At 46.4% G+C, this 25,444-nt stretch overlaps 2 protein-coding genes across 8 annotated transcripts in view; both read left to right on the plus strand.

The window, feature by feature from the left end:
- GLG1 (golgi glycoprotein 1) overlaps positions 1 to 22,478 on the plus strand; it is an 88,751-nt gene extending 66,273 nt beyond the window's left edge. The window contains exons 13-29 of one of the 3 annotated variants that reach the window (XR_010026140.1): positions 467 to 553; positions 1,492 to 1,554; positions 2,472 to 2,585; positions 3,037 to 3,125; positions 3,263 to 3,380; positions 4,787 to 4,879; positions 6,121 to 6,258; positions 9,548 to 9,671; positions 12,344 to 12,486; positions 13,736 to 13,837; positions 15,105 to 15,212; positions 16,036 to 16,156; positions 16,734 to 16,840; positions 18,118 to 18,281; positions 18,617 to 18,649; positions 20,769 to 20,889; positions 22,102 to 22,478. Coding sequence is in view for 2 of the 3 variants with exons in the window: in XM_063141339.1 (XP_062997409.1) it covers positions 467 to 553; positions 1,492 to 1,554; positions 2,472 to 2,585; positions 3,037 to 3,125; positions 3,263 to 3,380; positions 4,787 to 4,879; positions 6,121 to 6,258; positions 9,548 to 9,671; positions 12,344 to 12,486; positions 13,736 to 13,837; positions 15,105 to 15,212; positions 16,036 to 16,156; positions 16,734 to 16,840; positions 18,118 to 18,281; positions 18,617 to 18,649; positions 22,102 to 22,168 (1,671 nt within the window). In the remaining variant the exon portion in view is untranslated. The remainder of the gene's footprint in view (positions 1 to 466; positions 554 to 1,491; positions 1,555 to 2,471; positions 2,586 to 3,036; positions 3,126 to 3,262; positions 3,381 to 4,786; positions 4,880 to 6,120; positions 6,259 to 9,547; positions 9,672 to 12,343; positions 12,487 to 13,735; positions 13,838 to 15,104; positions 15,213 to 16,035; positions 16,157 to 16,733; positions 16,841 to 18,117; positions 18,282 to 18,616; positions 18,650 to 20,768; positions 20,890 to 22,101) is intronic. The other 2 variants (XM_063141339.1, XM_063141340.1) reach the window with 2 other exon arrangements.
- A 2,580-nt stretch (positions 22,479 to 25,058) lies between these two features.
- Positions 25,059 to 25,444, plus strand: part of PDPR (pyruvate dehydrogenase phosphatase regulatory subunit) — a 473,013-nt gene continuing 472,627 nt past the window's right edge. For 4 of the 5 annotated variants that reach the window (XR_010026139.1, XR_010026138.1, XM_063141332.1 and 1 more), the window contains exon 1: positions 25,115 to 25,147. The gene's annotated coding sequence lies outside the window, so the exon portion shown is untranslated. Of the gene's footprint in view, positions 25,148 to 25,444 lie in introns of all 5 variants that reach the window. The other variant, XM_063141333.1, reaches the window with a different exon arrangement.

A 25,444-nucleotide genomic window follows, 5' to 3' on the forward strand; every position in this document is an offset into this window, starting at 1 on the left:
TGCGTGTGAAAGCCAAACACATTTACTGTAAAAGTCTTGGTTCTACTTCCCTTTCTTTAAACTTTCTAATATCTTGCAAAATTCAGGAACTCTTTAGATTAAACACTTGGCTGAATTGCATAATGTGCTTAAATCAATCTGCTTTAGCTGAACAGGAACACCCATAGATCTGTGAGTGCTTCAGAAGGTAGCAAGACCTGTTTTTCCCCATGCTGTTCTAATTTATCCCAACCTATAGGAAGAGTAGTAAGTTGCTGGGCCAGGAAGTTAAGTTGATCGGGAAAGGGTTGTCTGCACACCCCTCCTCTGGAATCCACTGCAGAACCCTGAGTGGAGGTGGCTGTGATTGGCTTTGGTAACATTGCCTCTTGCTCAGGAAAGCAGGATCACATGGGGCATTGAGGGATTCTCAAGGGAGTAATGAAATGCACCTGCTCATATTCTGTTAATTCTCTGTCCTGTTTAGGAACTTGAATGTCTACAGGACCATCTGGATGACTTGGTGATTGACTGCAGAGACATAGTTGGAAACCTCACAGAGCTGGAATCTGAGGTTAGCAGTTTTCTCCCAAAGGGGAAACTCCAGCGTTATAGTAGTTCCGCTTGATTGTGTGAGTGGTTGCCAGTGGACTATGCACCTATAGGCTGATGCTTGCCTCCCGGTGTCTGGGTTCACACAACACGCTAACCCACACTTAGCAGTTGAGTGTGGGTTGTTTTGAACCATGAGTTATCGTGTTGTCCGAACACTGCACATTTTCTGCAAGAGGGTTAGCATGTTGTCTGAGTGCAGCCACGGTGGCTTGTTAACCACCCTGTATAACCCAGTAACAAACCATGGGTTCCCAAGATGAGTTGTTCGAGAAAAATAAGCCGTGCTGCATGGTTAACCAGCTCTCCTGGCTGCTTTCAGATGGCAAGATAACCCACACTTCAACAAACCAATCTATGGTTCAAACAACCCACACTCAACCACTGCCTGTGGATTAGTGTGTTGTGTGAACTGTCTTAAAATGGGTGACAGTTTATGGCATTCTAGTCATGAAAGAAAGAAGAGAAAGCATTTTAGGCCTTAGTTGGTTGCACAGAGAGAATGATCCAAGCCTGGTATCATTGGAAATAAAGTGTAGTCAGGTAAACAAACATCTATTTGTAAAAGTCTGTATGTTAAGAGTCTGTGCCTTTTTAAAAAAATATCACAGGTATCATTTCCTGTAACTCTGCCAGGGTTTGGTCAGATCTAGCAGGACTGTGTTTGGGGCAGCAAAGTTGACGAGATACTTGTTGAAATCAGTTCCTGTTCCCAAGGACATGGATTCAAATGTGGGAGCTTGTTCTTCTTACAGGAGGCTGCTTGACCAGGATTTAGGGAAGCTGACACCCCAGGAGGGCTCTCCAGCACAGCAGCACCAACTCTCTTAGGGTGAAACCCAGGTTGAACAAATTGGGCATGACTCTGGGTGGACTTAATGCTTTCTATCCCTCTGGCAGGATATCCAGATAGAGGCCTTACTGATGCGAGCATGTGAGCCAATCATCCAGACCTTCTGCCACGTAAGTGACTCTCATTCATACTTGTTCTGGCTCCATTAAGTGCAGAACAGGGCAATTAAAATGATTAGGGGGCTGGAGCATCTTCCCTATGAGGGAAGGTTACATGGGGTGGTTTAGCTTGGGAAAAAAGAGGCTAAGGGGAGACATGATAGAGGTGTACAACATTAGGCATGGTTTGGAGAATGTGGATAGGGAGACATTTTTCTCCCTCTTTCAAAATACTAGAACCTGGGGTCATCCCATGAAGCTGATTGGTGGGAGATCCAGAACAAATAAGTACTTCTTCACACAGCGCATAGTTACCTTATGGAACTCACTACCACAAGATGTAGTGATGGCCACCAATCTGGATGGCTTTAAAAAGGGGTTGGATAAATTCCTGGAGGCAAAGGCTATCAATGGCTACTAGCCCTGATGGTTGTGTGCTGTCTCCAGTATTCGAGGCAGTAAGCCTGTGTGCACCAGTTGCTGGGGAACATGGGTGGGAGGGTGCTGTTACACCATGTCCTGCTTGTTCAACCCCAGCCGATGGCTGGTTGGCCACTGTGTGAACAGAGTGCTGGAGTAGATGGATCCCTGGTCTGATCCAGCATCAGGGCGCTTCCTATGTTCTTATGTCCTGATTGTGTTGCAAAATGCTTGCATGGCATTTAATAGGCACTTTTGCTTTTGGGCCTTTCAAAAGCAAAAGAGCCACTGACATATGTAACCCAAGAGGAATTTAGGAGCTCTGAGGCTTAACCTTCCCCTGGCTGGTATTTTAACCATAATAGTAACAGTCAAAGCAAAGAGCAGCGCTATGCATTCCCAAGCATAGAATTATGGGTCCCATTGTTTCCTTCACTGGAGCAATGAGGCTGCAAGGAAGGGGGTGAGATCCTCACAGGTAGTCAGTGTGTCTCTTATCTCCTATTTAGGAAGTAGCAGATAACCAGATTGACTCAGGAGACCTCATGGAGTGCCTCATTCAGAACAAACACCAGAAGGAGATGAATGAGAAGTGTGCAATTGGTGTCACACACTTCCAGCTGGTGAGTTTGTTTGGTCCTTCAGCATCCCATAGCCTGGTCTAGACTGGGAGCCAGACAGCCAATGTCTCCTTTTCTCTTAAAGGCCAAAGGTCTTCCCAGCTGTTGGGAATTGAGCTCTTAAGGATAAATCCCCTCTTCAATGTCCTCTTGGTTTACTTGCTACAGAAGACTTTCTTAATTTCTTAGACCACATGGCAGCCACTTCCCCCTAGATTTGTCATTCAATTTGCGTGGCCCGCAACGAGGTGGATGTGGTTGATCCCACTGTGGGTGATGTATGCAAATTCAGCCCCACTGTGGGTGATGTATGCAAATTCAGCCTGGGCTGAAGCAAAGCAAAGAACAGCGGAGGAGACATCCAGTGGAATAACCAAGAGCTTTAGAAACTCTCGTGATGAGGGGCTTCTTATGTCTGGCCCTGAAAGGAGCCTGTTTACTTTTCTTTCTTTAGCTCCAGATGAAGGATTTCAGATTCTCTTACAAATTTAAAATGGCCTGCAAAGAAGATGTACTGAAGCTGTGTCCGAACATCAAGAAAAAGTATGTGGAACATTCTGCCTTGTGGGTGTAACTCGAGAAATTCTGTTCTTCTATTGGCAAATAGTTTGCAGCCAGGGGCTTTGCACCAAGTTGGCATTTGATCCAGATGGGAGTTGTAACGCTGCTTTCCTCTTTAGGGTGGATGTGGTGATCTGCCTGAGTACCACAGTGCGCAACGACACGCTGCAGGACGCAAAGGAGCACCGGGTGTCTGTGAAGTGCCGGAAGCAGCTGCGGGTCGAGGAGCTGGAAATGGTAATGTGGAGGGGCTGCAGCTCAGCGGGAGAGGGCCAGCTTTGCATGCAGACAGTCCCAGGTACAATCCCCACCACATAAGAACAGAAGAAGAGCCCTGATGCTGGATCCAGTCCAGCGCTCACAGTGGCCAACCAGCCGCCCACGGGAAACCCACAAGCAGGACGCGGCGCAAAAGCACCCTCCGCGTTGGGCTGGGGAAACTCCCACCTGAAACTTCAGAGTACTGCTGCCAGTCAGTGACATCAATACTGAGCTAGATAGGCCCATGGCTTTACTATGTATAAGGAAGCTTCCGGTGTCCCTGCACCAAAGTGCCCAGTTGTTCCTTTGAGGCCTTGCAGAGGCTCCTCAGGAGATCCAGCTTGCACTCCCGTGAAAATATTTTGCCATCCCTCAGTGCTAGATTGCTACTCACTAATTATCCTTCTTATGTTCTAAATCTGGCTTATGGTAGGTTTCTGTAGAAATGTTGGCTTTTCTGGGCCTCTTGCCAGAAGAAGGCAGCCTCCTCTGACTAAGCCAGGGCCATCCCCAATGGTTGGGATGTGGTGATGGTCTTGCTCAGCCTATCTTAAAGAGGTCTTTCTGGGAACTCTCCTGGGTAACAAGGAGATGAGGAGTGCGCGCACACAAGGAGAATGTGCTTAGACCTGCAGCTGGCATTTGCTGTGCATCCCATAGTGCTGATCGTGGCCTGCAGAAAGCTGTCTGCATAATAGCTCCTGGGAGAACCTAATCCTAGCTCTTCCAACACTCCCTCTTAAGACTTTCTCGAAATGCAGACGTTCAGGCTTCTACATTGATCCACCTTTTCTCACTACGCCCCCCCCTCACTCTGCTTAACATCCAGCCTGACGAAGAGCTTTGGAGAACACTAAAAGCTGATCTTTACTTTATGACATTCTGGTCAGTCCTAATACAGATATTGCCAGATTGAGAATTTTTGATTATGATGATGATCATCTCTTTTCGTGCTTGTGGCGTTTTTTCTAGACGAACATGCCGGACTTTGCCAGGTCATGCTGTCTTTTAGAGATTCAGGAATTTCCTGACAATTGAGCATGTTTTAAGTATGACTGCTTTCTGGATGTTGGTGTGGATGTATTTTGGTAGGCCCAGTTTCTGAAGGTTTTCCGTATATTTTTTTGATGCGATGTCGGAGAAGGATGTGACTAACGGAATAATTGGGACCTTTTCCTGTTGCCATAGTTCTTTAACTTCCACGGTCAGTGGTGTATATTTTCCTCTCTTTTCCTCTTCCTTTTCTACAGTGTTGTTGTTATTATTTTAACATGGATCAATTTGTCTTCCTTTGCCTTTTTTTTTTTTTTTTAAACCTGGAATTCCTTTTGCACTCCCCTTTGGGTATGAATCTTGTTTTAACCTGATGATTTGCCTTGCAGTCTGAGGACATCCGTCTGGAACCAGACCTTTATGAAGCATGCAAAACTGACATCAAGAACTACTGCCCAAATATTCCCTATGGCAATGCGCAGGTGATGGTCCTGTTGTTGTTGTTGTTGTTGTTGTTATTTTGCTAGATTTTTTTAAATTTAAATTATTTTTATCCCACTTCTCAGCCAGAAAGGCTCTAGGAGTGGCTTAAAATAGTCCCTGCACCCAAGCTTATAATCTGAAAAGATCGAAAGCGTAAGGAAAAAAGATATGGGGTAGGGAAGAGGCGGGGAAATAAATAGTCTTTCAGTAGGGCTGGTAGAATGGCCCTGCTTCTCCCGCTCACCTAGATTTGTAACCCACCTTTCCTTCAAGGCACTCAAGGTAGCGTTCTCCACCATGTTTAATCCTCACAATATCCCTGTGAGGTAGGTTAGGCTGAGAGATGGTGTCTGGCCCTGGGTCGCCCAGTGAGTTTAATGGCTGAGTGAGGATTTGAACCTGGGTCTCCCCTGTCCAAGTCTGACACTCTTAACTACTACCCCATACTGACTCCCAGTTTGTTCGTTTATTTAGATATTTATTACATTTCTATACCACCCAATAGCCAGAGCTCTCTGGGCGGTTCACAAAAATTGTGGGAGGTTTCTGTTTAGCAAAAAAAAAAAAAAGGCTTCAGCTGGGGATATGTTCTTCAGTGAAGCACATTTGGATGTGCTTTGATTTCAAGCCCTTTCGCTTCTGCTCTGGCTCTTCGCATTGCTCGCCCAGTGGGCTGATACAGCACCCCAAAAACTGACATTTCACTAGCATATTCTAGAGCTTTTTTCAATGGCTTCAGTTTTATCCTCCCTCTTTTTCAACCTGTTGTTGAAAAAGCTCAGAGTTAAGCTGCTGCATTGAGTGCTGAAGGCAGAAACAGCTCCATTTCAAGTTTGTTCTTGCATTTAAATTGTATTGACGCTTTTAGTTACCCTTAATTGAACTTTTGGCTGCTAAAAGTCTTCCTAAGGCTAAGTGAACACCGTCCCTTCAGTCTTATATTGCCTTTAAGTTAACAGTCCTTGTAGTTCTTATCACTTCTCAGTTTAACAGCCTCCTTGAAATACTTTGCCCAAAATGTACTCTGGGTGAGACTTCATCGGTGGCATCACTGCTCCTTCTTCAGGTGATATGCCTCTTAAAACAGCATGAGAATGGCATTTGCTGCCTTGTTCCACAGCCTCATGTGTTTTGACCAGTGGGTCAGCCTTCGCAAACTCCCAGATCCTTCTTAGCAATGCTGCCACCTAGTGGCTGGTTAACCTTGAGGTGTTTTCTTAGCACTGCTATTTAACTGCAGATTATTGAGTGTCTGAAGGAAAACAAGAAACAACTGAACACCCGCTGCCATCAGAAGGTCTTCAAACTCCAGGAGACAGAGATGATGGATCCAGAACTGGATTACACACTCATGCGTGTCTGTAAACAGATGATCAAGGTAAGGATGACTGGTTGACAAAGTAGGGGAGTCCAGTTGCTTTTTATAGCGGAGTGGTTCAGCCTAAAACAATCGTGCACTTTGGGTTAAAAGTATGGAATTCGGCACACCTATACTAAGCGGTTTTTTTTTATAGGGATACCAGTAAGCAGTTCCCCCTGTGGGTGGGGGCAGGAGACTAAGAGATGTGTTCTGCCTTCTAGACCAGAACGTAGATCTCCAGATGTTTTGGACATCGACTCCCAGAAGCCCCTGTGAGCATGGTCAGGAATGCTGGGGGTTGAAGTCCAAAACATCTGGAAATCTACCTTCTGCCCATTGTATAGACCACAAGCCAGTGCAAAAATTCTTACCATATGTGATGAATAATGATGAATGTGATTTTATCAAGGTCTACACGTGAAGGGATGGAAAATAGGGGTAGATCTGCAACAATTGGCAGTGTGTCATCAAGAGTTATGTGACTCCTAGCCAGGTGTGTGTGTCCCCTGTCCCCCCATGCAGCAAAGTGAAGCAACCTACCTAAGGGGGCAGCAGCTGTGTGCGTGCGCACCGGGGGCGAGGGAGGCTTTACAACATCCAAAGTGTTTGATCTGGTGGCAACATCTTCGACACAGTGTCCTCTGAATTGCCAGCCATAGCGTCTGTTTTGGCCCATTGCGGCCTTTGGGTGCCAGGCACAGTCAGGTGTACTGCCACTATGCCAACACTTACCAAAATATGTATAAATCAGGAAGTGGGGTGTGTGTGTGCGCGCACACACACACACACACTCTCTATACATCACCATGTACACTGATGGTGCTATATAAATAAATAAATAAATAAATAAATAATAATAATAATAACAACAACAACACACAAAATTTGGGCCAACCCAAATCATCTATCCAAACCTCCAAGAGATGGGTAGACATTTTTTCAGAAACAGTACTTTGTGTTGATGAACAGCTTTTTCTAGTGAACCACTTGCCTGTCCATTTATTTTTAAATATTTTACAGGACAGGGATGGGAAACCTTTGGACCGTGGGCCAAATTTGGCCGGCCCATTGGGACATGGGTGAGTGCAACTCCCACCCCCACTGAGCTGTGGATGGGGAAAGCCAAGGTAGAGCGAAGAAGGCTCCCCGACGGAGGCACCAGCTTTTGCTGGCGCTTCGCTGGGGGCTGCTCTCCTCGCTCTCCTTTATTCCTCATATTGAGGCAGTAGCTAAATCCTGTCGTTTTTTCCTGTATAATATTGCCAGGATTCGATCATTTTTGTCTGTCTCTTCTGCCAAGACGCTTGTTCATGCACTAGTTATTTCTCGGTTGGACTACTGCACCCTTCTTCTCTCTGGCCTTCCTTCTTCTCACATCAGTCCGTTGGTTTCTGTTCACCACTCTGCTGCTAAGATCATCTTCTTGGCTCGCCGCTCTGACCATGTTACTCCACTGCTGAAATCTCTTCATTGGCTTCCAATTCACTTCAGAATCCAATATAAACTTCTCCTGTTGACCTACAAAGCTTTTCACTGTCTAGCTCCTTCCTATCTCTCCTCTCTCATCTCACACTATTGCCCCGCTCGTGCTCTTCGCTCCTCTGATGCCATGTTTCTCACCTGCCCAAGGGTCTCTACTTCCCTTGCTCGGCTTCGTCCATTTTCTTCTGCTGCCCCTTACTCCTGGAACGCTCTTCCAGAACATCTGAGATCCACAAGTTCAACCGCAGCTTTTAAAGCTCAGCTAAAAACTTTTCTTTTTCCTAAAGCTTTTAAAACTTGATGTTGTTCGGACTTTATACTGTTAGTTTAAAGTCTGTTTACCCTACGCAGTGCTTGTTTGCATTCTCTTCCCCTCCTTATTGTTCTACTATGATTTTATTAGATTGTAAGCCTATGCGGCAGGGTCTTGCTATTTACTGTTTTACTCTGTACAGCACCATGTACATTGATGGTGCTATATAAATAAATTAATAATAATAATAATAATAATAATAATAATAATAATAATAATAATAATGGCGCCAAGGGCTGGGGTCCTGCCCCTTGATGCCATCTGGGCTGTGGTGCTGGGGAGCATTCCGGTTTTCCACTCCTGTCATAGGGCTGTATATTATGAACACACACATGCACTTTGTTTTGTGTGCTTTCTCTGTTTAATTTAAATTTGTCATTTAATTCTATTGGTAACATTCAGTGCAGAGTATATTGATTTACAAGCAAAAAGTATAAACATAAGTATAAGTAAGTATGAAGGAGGATCTGCATCAGGACATTTTTAGGCATAATCAGTGCGTGTCCAGGGCAAGTTTGATGCTTTTATCCCAAATTGCACGATTTGACCAAATCCTTGCTTAACTGCTCTACTGTTAGAATTGGACCATCTCATGCCACTTCCAGCGTAACATTTTTCCACCATGCAAGCAAGGGGAATCGGTGTGGACTTTTCTGGGAACATCTGTGGGTGTGAAACCTGGATTCCTGCCTGTCCATCCCCATGAAGTCTTCTCGGTTGTGTTGATTTACACACTTATTCTGCAGAGGCAAACTTTTACATCCAAATTGGCCTATCTTCTATGTGTACCCAGAGGCTGTTTTGGCATGGGAAGAATGCTTAATATTCATAATACCCTATGGCCAAAACCAATTCTGACATTTTTGGGGTTTAGAGTCTTGAGTCCCTTGGTCTGCATATTTTTAATCATTTCAAAACTACTTGTCCTGCCTTCAAGTGTTATTTTTGTTTTGTTTTGTGGGTGGGGTGGGTATCCAGTCCTGAACATCCAACTGGCTGGAAATTAGAGAGGTAAGTCTGGCTTGGCCAAGTTTCAAAATCTGGATCAGGAGCAGGCTTTCTCCACCACCCACCCCCTGCTGCAGCTTAATGCTTTATTAAGACTGCAGTCAGTCAGAGATGCTTCAGGCCTGATGCAGAGGAAAGTGCAGCAAAAAGACTTTTGAACTGCAGGGGTTGCTTGATGGCTCATTAAGTGCTAGAAGGAGAGTCCAGTGTGAGTGCAGCCTACCTAAGCCCCGTTCTTCCAGGTTCGTGCCCTGTTTTGGTTCAGTGCACTGTAAGCTGGTTCAGCACTGCCATTCCCACCACTTCTCCTGACATTAACGGGTACAAGCATTAACATGGCACTTTTTAAAGAATTCACTCCCATTTCAAGCAACCTCTGGGGAGCGCAACTGAGACAGGCAAGCAAGGCAGCTCTGTCTGGTTTTGTCTCTCTATACTTCTTCGCGTTCAGGGGATGAGAAATGCTTTTACCAACCCCTTACTGAGTTGTATCTTCTTTGGCAGAGATTCTGCCCAGAAGCAGATGCAAAGAACATGTTGCAGTGTTTGAAGCAGAACAAGAACAGTGAGGTGATGGATCCCAAGTGCAAGCAAATGATCACCAAGCGCCAAATTACACAGAACACAGGTAATAGTGGACTGCTTGGAATTAGGGGTGGGGCAGGGAGTGGTGGGGCCTGCACCCAAGTGCTGGGATCTTTATTACCTGTATTTGGAGCTTTTCAGAGCACTTTTCAGAGTTGAACAAAACCACCCCCATAGTTTTCTCTCATCATACACACTTCATAGCCCAAGCACACAAGCTCCACCATCAACTGTGCCATAGGAGCCATCAATTCAGCCCTGGGCACCAGACTGAGTGTTCTGATGCCTCCCAGTGGCCCTAAGTCAGAATATGCTTCCCTTCTGCTCTCTGGTCCCAGGGCAACTAGCTGTTGTTCCTTATATTGCGGCCATGCTGGTTGTATTTCTGTGAGAGAAACTACCAGGGGCATCGATTCAGCCTGCCAGGCTGGACTATCTTGTTGGCTTTCTCTGTGTTGTGTAGCTTGTATGACCCTCTTCGCATGTGACAGCATCAAATAGGGTACATGCCGCTGCCAGTTTGACCCGAACGGAGGTTGCTCCATCGTGTGCAAACCCAGACACTGTTAGTCGGCGTTAATTGGGGGTTAAACAACTTAACCAAACGACTAATTGTAGGTTAACCTTGGGTTATTTAACACATAGTGTCAGGATTCGCACATCATGGAGCAACTTCCAATCTGGCCAAGGTTGCGTATTTAAAATGGTGTGGCATACAGCCCACAACTTGCCCCTGTATGTGCAAACTGGGCCTATGTCTGCTGGAGGCCAGACCTTCTCCTGGAGAAACTTCTCACGAGTGTTAATCCCTCTCTTTGTACAGCCTTGCTCAGCTGAAAAGCATTTCCCCATTTAACTGAATTTTCATGATCTGGTTTCCAGAAACGCCTGCCTACCAAGTTATTAACTGTACTTGAAATGTAGAGGAGGTTCCATAGCTCAGTGGTAGAGCACATGTTTTGCATGTAAGAAATCCCTGACGTCAAAAGGGTCCCAGTTAGCAAGCTTAGGAAAGACCTTGGCGCTTAACACTGGATCTTCTACTCTCTAATTCAGGGATTTAGCAAATTGACAGTTACTTTTTTGGTATGCTTTCTTCTGATTGTATGTTTTTCAGATTTTGTTGAATTTTCCCTTTAAGATCACCAATTTTTGCCCTGGTTTATTTTGCCATTGGCTGGGAAGTAACTACATCAGTCACCCATCTTGTGTGATAACTTCCTATGGACGTTACCATGAGTTTATGGAATCCATCCACATGGTATCCAGCACTCTTGCCCTGTTCCAGTAACATGACTCCGCCCTTAAGGTGGACAGTTGGAATGAAACACTGCAGGAACTGTGGCGTAGCTTTGGCTATTTATGTTTACATTTTGACCTCTATTTGCTCACAACTCATCAGTTAGTAGCCACTATAGAAGAGCACTCATATTACTTGTCCCATCAACAAGACATGATACTTGTCAATGGGAGGCAGTTCACACATTCAGTTGCAAGTTGAGTGATTTACATGCTTGTGTGATCACTCCTAAGGCATACCAAAATCCGCATCTGTAAGCTAAGGGACAGTGTTCCATAAAATAGCTTGGTTAACACATACAATGTGCTACACATGCTGTGCTAAACAATTGTGACCAGGCAAGCCAAATTCTATGCCAAAACTGAATTATTACATATTTTTACATAATTAGAAGCATAGCATTTGAGTTGGAATACATCTTGGAGGTCATCTAGTCTGACTCCCTGCTCAATGCAGGAGTCTTGCAACACAGATTCATGGAAATTTAGCACTGGAACGGATCTTGAATTCTTATTTTATCAGTCATAAGAGGAGCGTTGACACTGATCTCCTCACACCCCTGGTCTTGACATCTTTATTTAGCTGCTTCTCTGGCTTTTGAGATTTCAGCAGATATCGGCCATACACACATTTAAGCATCTTTGCAGTCATAAGGTCTAGAAATTTACTGCTTTGAAAACAAATGAAAACTGGAGCCTCATCTATACCTAAGAGGCTTTCTGGGACCAGGTGGGGGGCGGATCCCAGGCTTACCTGCTTCCGGGATCGTCCCCCTACGTCTAAGCACCAGCGTCTCGTCCCAGAACAGGAGACATTTGTGCAATTGCTGTCCCCTGATCCAGCACCTTGTTACGTTTTTGGGTTTTTTTCAAAAAATGAAAAAATTCTGCACCCCAACATGCCGAGAGCCAGCCCGTGGATGGCGGAAATGCTGCCCCTCGGTGGGCAAGGAGCCCCACACACACACCTCAGTGCCTGTTTGAAGAGCACTGCTACTTGCAGAGAGAAGGGAGGACCCGGGAGCCCACGCCACAGCGCCCGCAGCCCTTGGGGTCATCCCCGGTTGACCCCGGCATCCCCTATGCATCATTTGGATGAACAGGGATGACCTTGAGCTGACCCCGGGATAAATAGCAGGTGTCGATTAGGCCTGGGGTGCAGAAAGCTGAATTCCACATCCACTACCGCATTCTTGGCTTTTTCTGCACTCCCATAGTATGGCGGCATCCACACAATCCTGTACGTGGCTGCTTTCCAGAGAGTCAGAGTTCTTGTAACTCCATTAAATTAAAGGCAAGTCAACCAGAGAGAATTCCAGCTGTAGGCTGCTTAGTAAAGAAGCACACCTCTGCAAGTGGTGCCTCCTTCCAGTGGCTAGTTTCAAATACTAATTTGGCTCCTTTCCTCTTTGGTAGATTATCGCTTGAATCCGGTGCTCAGGAAGGCCTGCAAAGCGGACATCCCTAAATTCTGCCAGAGCATTCTGAGCAAAGCCAAGGATGACTCGGAGCTGGAAGGGCAGGTCATATCCTGCCTGAAGCTGAAATATGCAGACCAGGTGACTGAGGGGCATGTGCACCAGTTCATGGCTGAGGCAGGGAGGCCTGCAAAGGGCCATTGGCTGTGGCGCATGTACACTGTCTTTCTTTCTTGCCAGTTGGGTAAATCAAGCATATTTAAAATACTAGAAAGCTGAATTCTGTATTAGAAGCTTAAAGCCAGTGATTCTGGTTTTCTGGAAAAATTTCCAGTGCCTTAAATTGACGGGAATCTCATTTAGCATGTTTGACTTGTATTTAGCAAACGTAACTAAAAACGTACACTGTATTCATTTTACACTCTCTATCTCTAGCTCTTTCCAATGAGCAAAGCATTTGAAATTATAGTACATTAATAAAGCACATTTAATGTGCTTTATACATATTCCAACAGATTCAAAGAATACAAATGTGCCTATATTAGGAAAAATGAACATGGAAATGTGTAAGAATTTTCATGCTGAAACTTTTTAAAAATTGCAAATTGATACAAAAATGGGATGAAACAAACTTAAGATTGGAAAAATGAGAAACTGAAATGGAAAGATTTGTCCATCTCTCATCGCAGAGAACCCTTTCACGTTTTAACTGCAGTACACACAGGTGCACCTGTTACTCAGTGCCCCCTTACTTAATCGCTAAAAAAGGGTTCTGTTATTATAATCCTCAAAATTATACTGTTTATAAAAATGACATAATCTCCTTTTGATGTGGCAGGCAGTATAACAAGGGTATCTGTGCTGCAGCCCTTAGTGGTACAAGTTTATTTATCTGGGAAGCTGGTAGGGTGGGCAGCTCTAGATAAGGGACTAGACGGCTTCTCTGACACTGGCAAAGTCTGGATTCAATGAGTGTGGTGGTTCAGTGCGCACATGCTGCAACCGCATACTGCCAGGCGGGTGCATGGAGTGGGAACTCTGCTCCGCACTGCCATGTTTCTTTACCAGGCACATCACTATGTGAAAATGGAGGGTGAGGGCAGAACCTGTATATGATCATTTAAAAGGAAAAGTAGCAGAGGTGAAGGTGCAGGAACTTGTTAATATATTTGAGGGCCAGGCAACCTAGTGCCCTCCAGACACGTTGGACTCCGGCTACCTGTATTCCTGACTGTTGGTCCATGTTGGCTGGGACAGATGGGCAACATCTGGAGGGCACCTATTTGCCTACACCTGCATAGTTCATCCAGTTCTGAGGATCGTGTGAACTTTGGTTCGTCTCCTGTGGGCACACCTGGCCTGACTGTTCTCGCTCTTGTCCCCTGAACAGCGTCTCTCTTCAGACTGCGAAGATCAGATCCGAGTGATTATTGAGGAGTCGGCTCTTGACTACCGGTTAGATCCTCAGTTGCAGATGCACTGCTCAGATGAGGTGGGGGCTTCTAAGTTCAATCCTATTTCACTTTATATATGTTGGCAAAGTCTTGTAACTCTTGGTCACACAATCCAAACTATGGCAGTCTTGAGTTGTATCCTCCAGTGGTATAAAGTACCCTTGTGGCTGTCATATTTTGTGGCTATTGCTGAAATTTGCAGAAAGTAGATTTGTGAGTGGAGCAACGCGTTGTGGAATCCCAACTTGGCAACTTACACAGAAATTGCCGGGGTTGTTCATCTGGTATGCCAAGGTGTTTTTTTTAAAAAAAATGAGTAATCATCCAATACACATAATCCTTCCGCAAAGATTCCAGTCAAAGAAAACAATGTGGATGGACTAAATGCATCATTTCAAAAAACAACACACACTCCATCTTTCAATAAACCTGTCTTCAAACATTTATTCTTCTCTAGTCCTTATATGATAAGTTAATTTCATCATTGTTGCAGCATCCCAGATCCTAAAAAAACAATTAGACAAGGGAGGGGCAATATCCTTTTTCCAAAAGGAAGCTGTTGAGGGATTTTTGCTGTCCAAAGTATAATTACCAGTTCCACATTCACCTTTTCAAAATAATCTTTTACAGTGCAATCCTCTAAACATTCATAGGATTGCACCCATACGCTCCTTCCCTGCGATGAGTGGTGTGTGGCAAGCCCTCCATATATACTTTCTGCTACGTAATGGTATTTCTCTCATACTAGGGAAGAAGCAGAAAACTTAAAAGTAGGAGTAGCTGGCCTTTAAAGACCTTATGCTGCACTCCAGACAGACAGCTTGCTCTGTGTGGTAGTTTCTGATTGGCAGTTATGTCACCTCTTCTTCTTCCAGAGATTGCTACAGACTCTGTCAGCTGGATTTGGGCACTGAGACATTGGAGAGGACTCTGGAATCAACCTTTTGTGGCTGCAACTGATGTCCTCCCATAAGTAGTGAACCCCGTGCGAATCCTTACGTGAATAGTTTCCAACTTTGAGTCTAGGCAGAACCCACAACTGAGGACCTTTAGGAAATGTTTCCAGCTCAGGGTGCTAGTGGCACCATAGGCCTCAGTAATACAGGGATATAATGTTTTTAGCAGAGGTATTCTGCCTTGCTACCCTGGAAAGTGGGATATTTTATTTTCCTTGCTTGCTACCGTATTTTGGACTCTTTTTTTCACATGAAGTGTATCCCCCTTCCACCACAAAACATTGGAAGGTAATTTGCTGTCCTATGCTACTAGGCAGGTCCGTCATCCTAATGTATTTTGTTTTAAAAGATTTCTAGCTTGTGTGCAGAGGAAGCGGCAGCCCAGGAGCAGACAGGGCAAGTGGAAGAGTGTCTCAAAGTCAATCTGCTAAAAATCAAAGCAGACATGTGCAAAAAGGTAAACTATGTACAACGTAGCGCTTTGTGGGAGTGGGGAGAACATTGTGAATACCGGCTGGGATCTCCTTGAGTGGAGCTCAGTCAGTGGCTGTTTGTGCTCATCTGGTACTGGAATTGTGGGCTCTAGGTTGGGTTTTTCAGGAATTCCTGGTGGTGGTTGTATTTTGCCTCCACTTTATCACTGCCTCCCAGCCCCCTCGGAATCAGCCCGGGGAAGGGATTCATGCTTTCCGCCAAGCATTCTTCTTTTGTCACTTGGTTGAGTAACACTGCATCACATCGCTTTCAGATTAAGGCCCAACAAGGATCTTAATGCCTTTTCCCCTTTGAGGCTAGAGTACTGTTCATGTGCTTCACTTGGAGCTGACCTTAGTGACTAGATATTGCAGCACTGCAGCAGGCCCTTAACAGGACAGGCTGCCTATCACATTACACTCGTGCTCCACAGTCTAATGCCATAGGCAGCCTGCCCAAGGTCTGCCTCCTGTCTCCAAGGTACTGGTTGCAGCCTATGATGGCAACATCACATTGGCTTGAGATGCCTGTATATCCTTAACATAGAATCATAGAATAGCAGAGTTGGAAGGGGCCTACAAGGCCATCGAGTCCAACCCCCTGCTCAATGCAAGAATCCACCCTAAAGCATCCCTGACAGATGGTTGTCCAGCTGCCTCTTGAAGGCCTCTAGTGTTCCATTGTCATACTGCTCTAACAGTCATGTTTTAGTACGCACACGCACACACACTGAGCCAGTGGTTGGGGGGAAATAAGTTGAAATTCCCAAATCATAATACTGTACATTGTGCTCATCTGCCCTCCAGGAGGTGCTGAACATGTTGAAAGAGAGTAAAGCAGACATCTTTGTGGACCCTGTCCTTCACACGGCCTGTGCCCTTGACATCAAGCACCACTGTGCAGCCATCCCTCCTGGACGAGGGCGACGTAAGTCTCACGTTAGCTGAGGAGCCCAGGAAATGCCCCTGTACCACCGGTACTGCTTTGCCCATGCTTTGCAGCCTCTCGTTCCACATATTGGCCTTTTAGAAGCTTCAATATATTTGCACCCCCAAGTACTTGGTTAGGACAGATTTGTACCCTTGCTAGAGATGTGAAGGCCTGGAAAAATGAGTGGGGGAAGAGTGAGGGAGGGGAGGGGGTTCATGAGACAACAAGGAGGAAGTGAAGGAAGGTATTTGCTTTCGGCTATAACTTACAGATAAAAAGAGAACGTGTAGAAGTGACAAGCATGTATACAAAATAGTTGCTTACTGTCTAGATGGATTTTTAAGCAAACAAGGCAGTATATAAATGTTAATAATAGACAAACAAAGGAATGAACTGTTTCCCTCTCAGTGGTCCCAGTGGGAAGGAAATGACTTAGGCCAGTTCCAGGGCTGGAGGTATTCTCTCCCCACCTGCCTCCTTCCAGGGGTGTACTGGACCTGAGAAGGGTACAGAATGCTTTTCCGTAGCCTCCTAAAGGGAGGCTGCCTTTTGCAATATGTCCTCTGCTCTGCAGAGATGTCCTGCCTGATGGAGGCCCTGGAGGATAAGCGTGTGCGGTTACAGCCAGAGTGTAAGAAGCGCCTCAACGACCGGATTGAAATGTGGAGCTATGCCGCCAAGGTAAGCAGGGCTCCCTGCTTTATTCTTCAGGAGCTTCCCGCAAAGGGCATGCGAGTGGGGACTGAACATTTGGAATTGGCAGGGCAGAGGTGCATCACTTGTCGCCCTCTAGATGTTTTGGCCTACAACAGATTGAGGGCTTGATGCACAAGCAACTTCACTATAGTGTGTTTTGTCCAGTTTGAATGCCAGAGCTTTAGCTAAAGTTGTGCGTGATGCCTTATTGTTTGTGTGTGTGTATAGATAGATAGATAATACAGATCTGCAACTTCTGTTTAAAACCCATGAAAGCAAAAGCACTCTGTGTGTGTGTGTGTGTGTGTGTGCGCGCGCGCATGCTTATATAGGAGACAGACAGCGCTTTTGCTTTTATGGGTTTTAAACAGAAATTGTTTGTTAATGAGATGAGCTTTTAATTTAGATTTTACCAAGGTGAATTATGGATAGTATGGAGAATGTGGATAGGGAGACATTTTCTTCCTCCTTCTCTCAAAATGCTAGAACCCAATGGGGTCATCCCATGAAGCTGATTGGTGGGAGATTCTGGACGAATAAAAGGAAGGACTTCTTCACAGGACGCATAGTTAAATTATGGAACTTGCTACCACAAGATGTGATAGCCACCAATCTGGATGGCTTTGAAAGGGGGGTGGATAAATTCCTGGAGGAGAAGGCTATCCATGGCTACTAGCCCTGATGTTTATGTGCTACCTCCAGTATCAGAGGCAGTACGCCTGTTCGCACCAGTTGCTGGGGAACATGGGTGGGAGGGTGCTGTTGCACCATGTCCTGCTTGTTCATCCCCGGCCGATGGCTGGTTGGCCACTGTGTGAACAGAGTGCTGGACGAGATGGACCCTTGGTCTGATCCAGCCTCAGGGCGCTTCCTATGTTCTTATGTGAACCAAACTTCTTATCTTGAAAAGCCTGATTTCCTTCACTGTCTGCAGTTATGAAACCATTTTAAGCTAGGTACAATATAAAGCTGCTGTCAAGTTTTCATTTTAATTTGGATTTTTGCAATTATATGTCAATAATTTATTTCTATGTTCTGCGGTTGTATACTAGTTGTACTGCATGCTAGCAGTAGTTGCATTGTAAACAGGTTGAGGCTTGAGAGATGGTTTATCGAATAAAAGCCCTTTGTAGGGTTTTAGAGGAATCGTAGTAAATTTGTATCACAAAGATTTGCTTGAAACGTTGGCCTTTAAATTCCATCCTTACATTTGTTGGAGAGCTTGTCTTGGGAACTGACTTCCTTTCCTCTGTGCTTGCCAGGTTGCTCCAGCAGAAGGCTTTTCTGATCTTGCCATGCAAGTGATGACTTCTCCATCCAAGAACTACATCCTTTCAGTGATCAGTGCGGGCATCTGTGTCCTGTTCCTGATCGGCCTGATGTGTGGGCGTATCACTAAGCGAGTGACACGAGAGCTGAAGGACAGGTAGAGCCTGCCTTGATAGTCAAAGGGAGGAAGAAGAAAGGCCTGCCCATTGCCCAGTTTGTACAGCCCTCCTCTGTATAGTCTCCTCACTCACCACACTCCTTCGGAGAGTACAAGCAAATTAAAACAGCAGCACGGGTCAGCTGAGTTTCCCATCTCGTCCATGACCTCTCCATCCTTGGAACGAGTTGGCACGTGCAGCCTTGGCGGTCCAGCCAGCAGCTTCGTTACCCCATCGTTAGCGACTGTTGTTTGCCTGCCTGTAGATGAGTTTCTTTCTTTCTCTTTCTCTCTCTTTCTCGTACCGTGGGAACTTCCCTCGCTCTCCAAACCAGACTTGACAACCTGCAGCTCAAGAGGTTTTTAAAGTACGTTTTTAAAGATCTGTTCCAGGCATAGCATTGGGCAGCGGGTCGTGGTGGGGAAACACTTGGCTGCTAGGCAGGAGGACTGAGGGGAAGGAACATCTCCCGCCGCTCGCAGCTGGCCTTGCTTTGGACGTCTGGTTCACTCTTGAACAAGCATCTCCAGCTCATAATCTGCAAAAGTTGCCTCCAGAGGTCCATCATTTTTACTGATCTCCTGCTTTTATTACTGTGTTCTGTTGTGTGCGTGTTTTTTTTTTATTATTATTATTTTTATGGCTTGTTCCTCCATTTTTGCCAAAAGGCAATGCCTTTCATATTTCCCCTCATCTTTGGGATTAATAAAATATTGACCAGAATTAAAAAATAAATAAATCTATTGGTCTTATAGGTGCCCCTTGCAAATCTGTACTGCACCCCAAGGGAGGCCTTTGGATGAGCCATAGTGGAGGTGTGGTGTAGGGTAGGAAGTAGGTTGAAAGGAAACACAGGATGTTTGCACAGCAAAGAGAAGGGGCACAGCTGGGGATGCTTGGTTATTGACAAGGTCCTAAAGTTTCTCCCTGACATACCAGGGACAACAGCCACAGCTGGAGTGCGACTTCCCTGCTCAGGATCCAGCTGAAGGGCCCCTTAGCCTTTTGAGAAGTGGGAAGACAGGCAAGAACAGGTGTATGTCCAAGAGGGAGGCGGGGAGAAGAGCTTTGGGGAGTAGGAATGGACTGTGGTTTTATACAAGTTGAAAGGAGAAGAAATCTTTGAATCAGTGCTTCTGCTACCCTTGTTTTGAGTGTGGGTGCAACTCCTAGTCTGATTAGGGAGCACAGGGAGAGGAAACACAGCAACGATTGTGCCAGACTCGTTGGTCTGTATTGTATCTATTAACTAGTTGGACATGGTCACCTGTGTGCGCTGGAGGGACAAGTCATGTGCCTGGTTTTTCTGCCTGCTGTAAAGCTTGAGCGTAGTCCCTCCTCGCCCCTCCCGTTTTCCAGCTTTGCTATTGCAACCGCTAGGTAAATGTCAAGTTCTCAGTATTCTGCATTAATTTCACAAAATAGAGGGGCCTTTCTGCAAAGGGACCAGTTGGCCATGAGGCTGTGGACAGGCTATCATGCATACCGATACTGTGAATATTTTCTGCTGCTTTTGAAGTATTGGTAAAAGATACAAAGCTTTTAGCTTTAGGAAACTTGTTTTTCATCCCACTGGAAAGTGAGCAATGCAATTTCTGTCTAGTTCTGTATCCCTGGGGATAGTATGCTGGAAAAGCATGTGCAAAGTTTTTTTTTTTTATCGCTATAGACTTCCAGGCCTTCAGAGTTAGAGGGATGTAGTTAGAGAAGCAGTTTCAATGGATCCCACTTTTAACGTGTGTACTGAACAGTTTCTTGGACGATGGCCACTGTATTCTTTTTGGAAGAAAGTGCAGTATGAACTCTCCCCCCCCCCCCCCGCTTATTTCTGGCATCATTGGTCCTCTGAATGTGGGAGGGAGCCTGTGCTGTGATTTCCTAGTGAGTGCATGGGCAGTGTGTTCCAAAATCTCTCATCTCTCTTCCCCCCACAAAGGCCCTTTCAGTATTTTGACCTAACGAAACCAAGAAACAGGATGGTTTCTCCTTCAGATACTGGCCTTGACATTGTGGAGTGTGATCCTGACACTGACATGATTGCATCTGCTACCATCCAGAAAGTGACCAAAATGTGGGGAGATGGGGAAAACAGTTGTTCCCAGTGTAACGTAAGCCCAACGGAGAGGCTAGCTGTGGAATGTAAATTGCAAGGTGGTTGGTGGTTTAAGTGGCCTGGTGGGAGGCAAGGAATAGCCTGGGGCATGTCTTGCTCAGGATCCTAAAAGTTGGGAAGAAACTAGTGCTTTATGGGCTGCTAAACTTTGTGACCTTGCAGCTAATGCTGCTAAAGAGGAGTTCCCTGTCATCTTGGCTAGCATGTGCACTAGAATATTATGCACAAAGAAGCTGTCCTTGTTGTCCTTCAGCTAATCACAGTTCCCTCCCTCCGATCCTGGTAAGAGTGCCCTATTGGTAACGATTCTCTACTGGGCATGTGCCAGTCAGAAGCAGCAGTACCCTGATATGACCTGGGGGTTTTGTTTCAGCTCCTGGCGTGCAATGTTGCTACTGAAGAGAGAGGCCAGGAGGAGATAGTGCGAAATAGATCCCGAGTGATTTGCTGCCTGAGAAGAGACAAAACAAACAAACCCCAAGCAGTTGTGACAAGTCAGTACACACCATGTGCAGCCATGAGCATTGCTTAAAAGAGAAGCAGCAGCAGCCTCTTCAATCCAAGTGCTGCAAATCTCCTTCTCTCGGTCCCAAGAGCCTCCTCCGCTACACTTCTCTGCCTTTTCCTCAGGTTCAGGCATTGTTTTTCCCCTGTGCATGGATAGTCTCTGAGGAACAGTGCCAGTCTGTCCAAAAGCTCAGTGTTCCTCCTTGGACCCTTATATCAGGGCCCGCTTCTAATTAAAACGATTTCCTCAGTGAACATGCATTGCATCACAGGTGTTGTACTCTCCACTTCCTCCTGAGGGGGTTGCAGGACAGGAAAAGGGCTGCTGCTTGAGGAAGATGGAAGCGGTTGCGCTCCATTTTGCCCAGCCAGATGCTGAATGTTTAAAAATGCTTAATGAATTATGAGACAGGAGCCTGCTTCTTTCCTATTTAAAAACCAACCCTATTTGAACTTGCAATACTCGCTTGCTGCACCACTTTGGCCTGCGTTGTGTTGTTGCCACAAGCAGCTCCCGTTTCTAGTGCTTGTGCTGAAGCTTCTCCCTTCAGAGGAAAGGAACCTTGACTCTTCTCAAGGATGATCCACTGGATGGGGTGCTTCGGTGGGTTGGGCACTTGTGACGTGGCCCCGGTACGTTAAGGAGGGATTAGGGTTCCCACTTGAAGGGTCTGGGGCCGATATTTGGTGGAGCCCGAAGAGCAGTGCCAGCCCTTCTCAGACATAGCCTTGACGATCTGCATCATGTCCCCATAAGCTGAATAACTTGGTTGTGGAAAACAAGAAGGATCAGACATGCTGCTCTCCCGTGCCTATATATGACCTGGGTTAATGGGTTACTCACTCTTCCCATACGAATATCAAGGGTGCTTCCAGAGGATTGGCAATAGGGAGACAGAAGAAACTCTCTTCAGGAAGAGGTACCAGCTGGGATGGAAAGCCTTGGCACTGGCCGCAAGGGTTGCTGTGCTGCCTGTGCTCACTGCTAATCCTTTGGGGCGAATTGGCAATTTCTCTGGATTGTGAGGTTCAGGTGTGCTGCTTCTGCACCTGGCGCTTGCAGGCTCCTCCGTCCAGAAGCTCCCTAATTGGAGCAATTGCTTAGCCATAATTCCCTGGAAATGCATGGCAGGCAGTATGCATGCAACGTTTCCCTTCAGGTCTGCTTTGGGTCTCATAACTGTGATTTTTGATTGCAGATTGACCCACACTGGCATGTGTGGGGTTGAGGGAAGCAAGATGCATGCATGGAGTTACTCGGGATGACATAGAGGGGGTTATGTTCGATGTCCCTCCTGCAGCTTTGAAATCCAGCCCAACGGAGAAAGAGTAAATGGTAGATTATACAGCAAATGTTGACTACGTCCTTTTAAAAATGTAACATTAACAAGGGTGGGGGCTTTTTTTTTTGTAAATTGTTTTTCCTTTCTATGTACAAAATCTTGGCCATTCTTTGTTTTTACATGTTCATGCTGTGTAATTTTGAATTGTTAACTGAAATACTGAACATAATGTGCATTTTTTTCTGTACAGATGAAATGGGAGAATTTAATAAAAAAGAGTCTGCAGGTTTCTACTTGTTTTGCTTCTGTCTCTGCTAGCTAGGAATAAAAGGAGAATTTTCCTCAGCTACCTTTCTATAATAGCCCTTCTAAGTCTTGATTGATTTGGGCTGGAGTGATGGAGCCTGCCAGCTCTCACAATTCTTGCTCTGCCTTAACACGCTCCATTTCTGTAAAACGCCTCCAACTCTCCTTCCCCATTGACCAAGATAATAGGTTCTCTGATGGTGATGTCCCAAGCTACAGACCCTGACTGATGTGGGGCTGATTGGGTGGGCAGGCAAGCATCTAGGGAGGAGGCATTTAGACTGACTTAGGATACCAGCTAATCTAAAAGGCCTGGATCAGCAGCTGATCCAACTGTTGGGGGCATAAATTGGATAGGTGGTAATTCAGCAGAGCAGAGTCCTTCAAAATGGGTAAGCTACCACAATATTCAGCCATTGTCACAGTTGCAGAAGACAACGATGCCCCAGTGTTCGTAATACTTCCATGCCAAAAATTTCTCCTACATTACTTTTGAGCAGAAAAAAATTGCTTTCGAGAAGAAAAGGGAGAAGAAATTTCAGAGAAATTCTCATGGGTTCAGTTCAGTGTTCTTGTGCTGCCTTCCGGTAGGACTTAGGTCTGAGTAAATATACATAGGATTAGGCTATACATGAAGCACCCAGGTCGAATCTAGCCACCACACTCAGTCCCCTTTGATGTGCGCTCCATGGGGGACTTGCTTACAGCAACTTTGTGATCCAAAGGCAGCCCTGGGGGCAGGGGGTCCCTTTGCCCTTGGGAAACCAGAAGGGTCTTCTGTACACAGTGGGCGTGGAGAGTAATGGAGCTGAAGGAAAATGCCAGACCTCCGCATCCTCCCATTCCTTAGCCTTATGCACAAGGAACTTTATTGAGGGCACAATCCTATGCAAGATTAGAAAGAGAAAATTTATTCGCATTAATCTCATTTCTATACCTAGCTCTCTGGGCAGTTTACAATAATTCATGAAAATACAACATACACTTGGAGCCCCCCCCCCCCCTTTGATGTTGATCATAGCATCTGGGTATGTTCCAGGTTGGGGGAGGCATTCTTTCAGGTATTGCAATCCTGAGCTGTGCCATGCTTTTATAGGTTAAAACCACTACCCAGGACTGGGCAGAGGGTGAGCAGTTGGCATGGGCCTATGATTTTTTTTGGGGGGGGGGGCTACTCCAAGTCCCCCTGGGCAAAGTTGCTTGATTTTTCTGTTGATGAATTTGCCCAAAGAAAAGCACAAAGCATTTCTGAATGTGAAGAAGTGATGTCTTACATACATCTTGAATAAAAGTGCTTGCCATTACCTTTTTTATAAATTGTTCTAGTTCATATGTATTTAGAACTGATTAAAAAATACTTAATAAGCAGTTTGAAATGGGGGCTACATTTCCTATCTGGCCCGGGCCTAGTACCAGCTTTGCCTGGCCCTGCCACTACCTTGAATTGGGGTCGTAAACATACAGGCAGCTAATGCAAGCCCTACAATAACCAGCACTCCCCAGTCAGCCAGCACAGCTAGGTGTCGTAGGGCTTCCTCCTCTGGAAACACGCATATAGGATTGCGCGTGGAATTTATATCTCGCCCACCCGGCGTTGTTTACAATCCTAGCTGCCTTCCTGCCTGCCTGGGACTGCGCTGAGCGTGCCTCTCCTGCACTTCCCTGGTTCACCGTAATGAGAAACTATTTCTCAGTCCCAGGGCTTGCTGCAGTTGAGCGGGTGTGTTAAACAGAAGAACGTCTACAGCAGAGAAAGAAGGAAAAACCTGCTGCATTTAGCTGTTTTAGCTTACTGTATTTGGACTTGTGGTTCACGGATGTTATTATGTTTCAGAAGCTCCTGAAGAAGGATCGGGAGATCCGGAACATCGAGCTTTTTTTACATTAAGTCCTTTTACAACAATACAATTTTTAAAGATTGAAGATATATGTAGCAAAAAATAAAACCCTTTTTCTATTTTCCAACACTAGAGACTCTCTCTTCTTTTCCATCAACTACAACTCCCATCATTCCCAGCCAACACGGGCAACGAGATGCCTTGATTTAAACCATGGTGCCCGCGTCTAAATGGAATCGACTCGGCAGACTGGAGGTTCAAAAAGACCAGCCAGGTTCTCTTGAACGGTAGTTTTGCTGGCTGAGGCTGCGATCCTGCGCCCGTTTGCCTGGGAGTAGAGCCTCGTTGCACGCAGCGGCGCATACGTCTGGGTAGACAGACACGTGTAAGACAGTGCTGGAAAGCAGCCTTCTTCCAACCTGGTGCCCTTTGGATGTGTTGTGTGACCAGGACCTGATCCCAGCAGGGGCACGATCCGGCCATTGATCTGCATAAGGGGTGGAGTGCATTTATTCATTGAGCAGCGGGGATGGGAGGCAACCAGAAGGGCGCTGCGGGGCAAGGCGGCCGCAGTGCGCTTGCGCAAACCAGGAGCCGCGCTTTCACCCCCACCACTGCCAGTCCAAGTGCGCCTGCGCGCCGCCTCGAGCGCTTTTCCCCTTCTCCCCCCCCCCCGGTGGACGTTGATTGGTCGCCGCCGCGCGGTCGAGGGACGGCACCGTCCGCGACGCTGTCGCGCGCGTCGGCCGTAAAGCGCAGGCGGGAAATCCAGGGAGGGAAGGCGGAAGGTCGCGCGCGAGGGCGCGGAAGCGGCGCAGGTGAGGCGGGGGCGGCTGCGGCTGCGGCTGCGGCTGGGCCCACCCTGGGCTGCTCCCGACCATTTAGCCCTGGGCGGGGCCTGGGCATGCAAATGAGCGCCGTAGGGGGCGGGGTCACAGCATGCAAATGACCGCTGGAGGGGGTGGGGCCACTGCAAAGCGTACCTGAACCCAGGGCCGCGCCTGGGGTGGGGGGGCAGGCAGCGAGGCTCCAGCACCTGCCCCTTGGCCATGCTGGCTGGGGATGATAGGAGTTGTAGCCCAAAACACCCAGCGGGCACCAGGTTGGGGGAGGCT

This window comes from Elgaria multicarinata, chromosome 14 (assembly GCF_023053635.1).
Source record: "Elgaria multicarinata webbii isolate HBS135686 ecotype San Diego chromosome 14, rElgMul1.1.pri, whole genome shotgun sequence".
In the NCBI taxonomy this organism is placed as follows: domain Eukaryota; kingdom Metazoa; phylum Chordata; class Lepidosauria; order Squamata; family Anguidae; genus Elgaria; species Elgaria multicarinata.